The sequence below is a fragment of the Pundamilia nyererei genome, unplaced genomic scaffold (genome assembly GCF_000239375.1).
Source record: "Pundamilia nyererei isolate P.nyererei 1_Seehausen unplaced genomic scaffold, PunNye1.0 scaffold00197, whole genome shotgun sequence".
In the NCBI taxonomy this organism is placed as follows: domain Eukaryota; kingdom Metazoa; phylum Chordata; class Actinopteri; order Cichliformes; family Cichlidae; genus Pundamilia; species Pundamilia nyererei.
The window spans coordinates 1,070,792-1,075,049 of record NW_005187598.1 but is presented as its reverse complement, the minus strand read 5'-3'; the positions used below and the strand labels follow the sequence as shown (position 1 = coordinate 1,075,049).

At 45.5% G+C, this 4,258-nt stretch overlaps 1 protein-coding gene across 4 annotated transcripts in view; it reads right to left on the bottom strand.

The window, feature by feature from the left end:
- gbf1 (golgi brefeldin A resistant guanine nucleotide exchange factor 1) overlaps positions 1 to 4,258 on the bottom strand; it is an 89,288-nt gene that overhangs the window by 31,681 nt on the left and 53,349 nt on the right. For all 4 annotated transcript variants that reach the window (XM_013914431.1, XM_013914432.1, XM_013914433.1 and 1 more), the window contains exons 5-7: positions 2,324 to 2,442; positions 2,136 to 2,244; positions 1,618 to 1,678 (exon numbers count right to left, since the gene is read on the bottom strand). In XM_013914431.1, the coding sequence (XP_013769885.1) occupies positions 1,618 to 1,678; positions 2,136 to 2,244; positions 2,324 to 2,442 (289 nt within the window). The remainder of the gene's footprint in view (positions 1 to 1,617; positions 1,679 to 2,135; positions 2,245 to 2,323; positions 2,443 to 4,258) is intronic.

Genomic DNA, 4,258 nt, shown 5'->3' with positions numbered 1-4,258 from the left:
CACACACACACACACACACACACACACACACACACACACACACTGTGCGAGCCAGCAGCCTTCTCCTGACATTAGCTCAGCGTTAATAGAGTGTTGTTCTGTAAGCACGATTATTGGATGATCTGTGGGTCCAACAGATTAACATGCTTAATACGTTCAGCAGCCAATCTAAGACTGAGCTGCTGCTCATTACTCTCTGATGGAGGTGGGTGAGGGTGGAGGGCATCCCAGACTCACATCTCTATTATCTGGGGTCTGTGGACAAGCGGGGGGCTGGGGCTGAACACGAAGGAAATGAGCTGCGAGTCGTATGTGTGTCTGTGTGTGCGAGAGTGCAGGATGAGAACAATAGAGTAAAAGTCCAGACTCCTTCATTGCACCTGCTCGTGTGCTGAAATGTCTGTTAGTGAGATTTATGCTAACACAGTCAAGTCTTGTAAGAGGACTTGATAACAAGAATCCAGGCAGCAAATAACAACTGGACTGCTCGGAGGAACTGGCAGCAAACGGCAACAACCTCGGCAAAAACTAATTCTGGACTTCACTGAAAGGACGATAAGCTAGTGCTTTGTGACAAACCCCATGTCAAATAGTCTTAGTTAAGAATGCACAACATCAGGGAGGAGGTGAAGCAAATCACACCTTTAATTTAAGCTCTGTTATCCAGCTGCAGTCGGTTTCACTCACATCAGCAGACATGCTTTTGCTGATTGCTTCTATGTGGCGTTGCTGGCAATGCTAACTCAGTGCGTGATGTGTGTGTGCTTAATATTTATGGGGGCTGGAACATTGCTGCTGAATCAGAGAGCAGCTTTATCTATATGCAGATCATACAGCATGCAGCTCAAGTGGCTCATCCCTTTGTCTGTGACCACATGTGCCTGGCACTCCTGAACACATGGTGTGGACGATGGTGCTGTGAGTGAGTGAGAGGGCGGTTTGATTAGACCAGACCTTCCCAAAGTGGGGGGGTGGAGAGCCAATGCAGGGGGGGAGCGGAATGAAAATGGGGGAAAAAAACAAAACGCTTGGACGCTGCTAGCATGGGCGCCCACAGAAACACAAAGCATCGCTGAATATGTTTCCAAACCAACTTCATTCTAAGCCAAAGACTAGAAAATATGGTGAAGCAAATCTGCCCTTTGGCTTCACAAGTGCCGAGGTAGGTCTCCCTGCAGGATTGGTTTTCCCTTTGTCGGGAGCAGCGCTGTTCAAATATCAGAATAAACTTGGCAAACTTCATATACAGAATCTTACATTGGAAGAAACAGACTGAGGTAACAACAGCTTGTGGTGAGTGTTCTGGTCAAAAGACAAACATTTAAGACACAATAAGCATTTCTCTCACAGATCTTACTGAACGTGTGATCATGTATTTAATGTGGATACAAAGCCTGTCAGTGAGCCCACAGCTCACAAAGCTCTGCCTCCACTTTTCAGGCTCTTCTGAATATCCTGCCATGAGGTGCTAACCTGTATCTCTGGCAAACTTACTATGGACATTTATTTTAAGTTCCAAAACGAGAGTGTTTGTCTTACAACCTTCCTCATTTATATTAAAGACAGTCAGCTTGCCTTCTGCAACAAACCACCAACACAACCCCGTCATTTATTTACCTGGAGAATAACAGCTGCACCATGTCGACCAGTGTATGTTCAGCCGTCTTCCTGAGGAGCTCTGCACACACAGACATTAGAGACATGAGAACCAAAATCTGTGAGAGAGGAGACGCCTCTGGGTGGAGACAGTTTAAGAGATAATTTGATATTTTTATGTAAATAACAGGACTGGACTAGAACCTCACAGAAGACGGCGGTACAGCCGAAGAACAGGTCGTCCAATAAGATGAATAAGATGTGAAAATGTCTTCTGTTATCAGTGTGAGGCTAATCTCACACAAACACTGTACCTAATGTCGAGTCCTCAGGGTCAGAATGATTTAATATTCTTATTATTTCAGCTTTATCCTTCACTCCCAGCCTGTCTGAGTACCATTTCACAGGCATTAAATGATAAACACTGCATCACAGGAGCCGTGTTGTGAAGGAGCTGCTGGAATGTGCCAGTAAAACTTGATTAAACTGTTTCCAATAAGGATGCAAAGCTTCCTTGAATTAGCTTCAAATAAACTTACCACTCAGACGCATCTCAAAGCAGATCCTGAAGCAGGACTGCATGATCTCACAAACAGACTCGTTGGTCAGGTGGGCTCCCACTGGTGTCAGCAACAAAGTCCTCAGGACCTGAAGCAGCAGGTACAACTGTACTAACATGCATACTGTGGTTGGCAGTAACAGCGCTGACCAAACAAACGGGGCATACCTGTAGAATTTTCATAAGGACAACTTCATCACTGGCCGGGTCTGTTCCTACAAATCTAGCGTGCGTGACGGCGTCCGCCATGTTCTCAATGGCCTCCGCTGCTGCCTCGTGGCTAGCATCTGCCAACAGACAACAAACAGAAGGTTCTCAGAGTCAGACTGTCGTCACTGACGGGGCGCCGAAGAGAGACTGACTCTCAGACGCGTGTTCATTGATGAGGTCCAGCTCGACTGGACTTATGCTACATCGTCTTCATCTTGAGCTTTCGCACAGCTGGCTGAATAAAGGAAGACTTGATTCAGTCATCTCAAAACGTATGACGGCCAGTTTTGAGATTTCCTTCATTAATAATCAACTATTATTTTTGCTGCTGCAGAACATGTGGCATACACCACAAGCATATAAAATGATGTAGCACAGACAGTGTTGGGAAGGTTACTTTTAAAATGTATTCCATTACAGAATACAGAATACATGCCCCAAAATGTATTCTGTAACGTATTCCGTTACGTTACTCAATGACAGTAACGTATTCTGAATACTTTGGATTACTTAATATATTATCATGCTTTTTACAACAACGTGAATGTACTATTGCTGTGTGATTTATTACTATTACTGAAGGTCCGCGACTCCGAACTGTAGTAAAGGGACCTCTGGCTAATACGGCGGGGTCCCTGTCGGCTCGTAGCCGAAAAATAGCTTTACTTTGTTGTGTGGGTCAACTTTTCTTGCGAGAGACAGAGAGAGGCGTTGAAAGTCCATTCTCCCTGCAGCACGGACTACACTGCCCATGATGCTACATTCTTTAGAGCTATGCTTGTAGCATTCTGCCTGTTAGCTTAGCACAACAACAACGAAAAGTCGCTCTCTCACCCAGGAAACACACAGTCGCAGAGAGAGAGAGAGCGTCGCCCTGTAACGTAGCTGTCAAACAAACCCAAACAGTCCTGACCCGCGACAAAATGAAACAGGAAAGTACCGCAGTGTAATCTATTTATTTCAACAAAGTAACTGTATTCTGAATACCACCTTTTTAAACGGTAACTGTAACGGAATACAGTTACTCATATTTTGTATTTTAAATACGTAACGGTGGTACATGTATTCCATTACTCCCCAACACTGAGCACAGAGCACCGTAAAGTGAGCATTTTTCCTCCAATCAGTGACTGCCAGATGTTCAGCGGTGACATAAATACAGTGTGAGCCATGATATCCAACACGTGGTGGCAATGAGCAACTATGAAGACATGTCCAACAGCATCCATCGACAACGTGCTTCAAACCGTGGATCTAGAGACCAGATGTGGCCCTTTATTGAACGTAAGCTTGGACAAACAGCTTACGTCCACCGACTCCTGTCAGAGCAACAGCCCCAGTGTTTTTGAAACCAGAGTGGCTGAGCCATCTTGTTTTTCTTTCCCACCATCCTCACGAGCAGCAATTCATTAACTAATAAGCAGGAGGGGGGGATTAGGACTATCCCAGCGAGGCAACAATGCAGCCTGTCAACATTAACACTCTGACACAACCTTTCCCTCTGAACATGTGTTTACTACATGATATGTAATTAAAGTTAAAGACACTTCTTGGGAATTTGCTCTTTGACAGATGGTGTGGAGAACAAGAGTTGGCGGTTTGTTTAAGGCTGAGAACTGGTTTCAGAAAAGTCCAGGGAGATGGAGTCATGCTGACATCCCCTCCAGAGTCGAGGGCGACAACAACCGTGGAGGTCGTGTTGGAAACATCCAACACCCACACAGAGAAACTGGAGCCACATGGGGATCGAGCAGAGAGACAGAAGTGATAGAAAACACTAATCCTTCCTCTGGCACAGAGCGGAGGCAAGTGGTGTCCAAAGGTGGGTTATGGTGGGGGGGTTTAAAATAACACTGAGGAAAGGAGAGGCTCAGTGTGTGTGTGTGTGTGTGT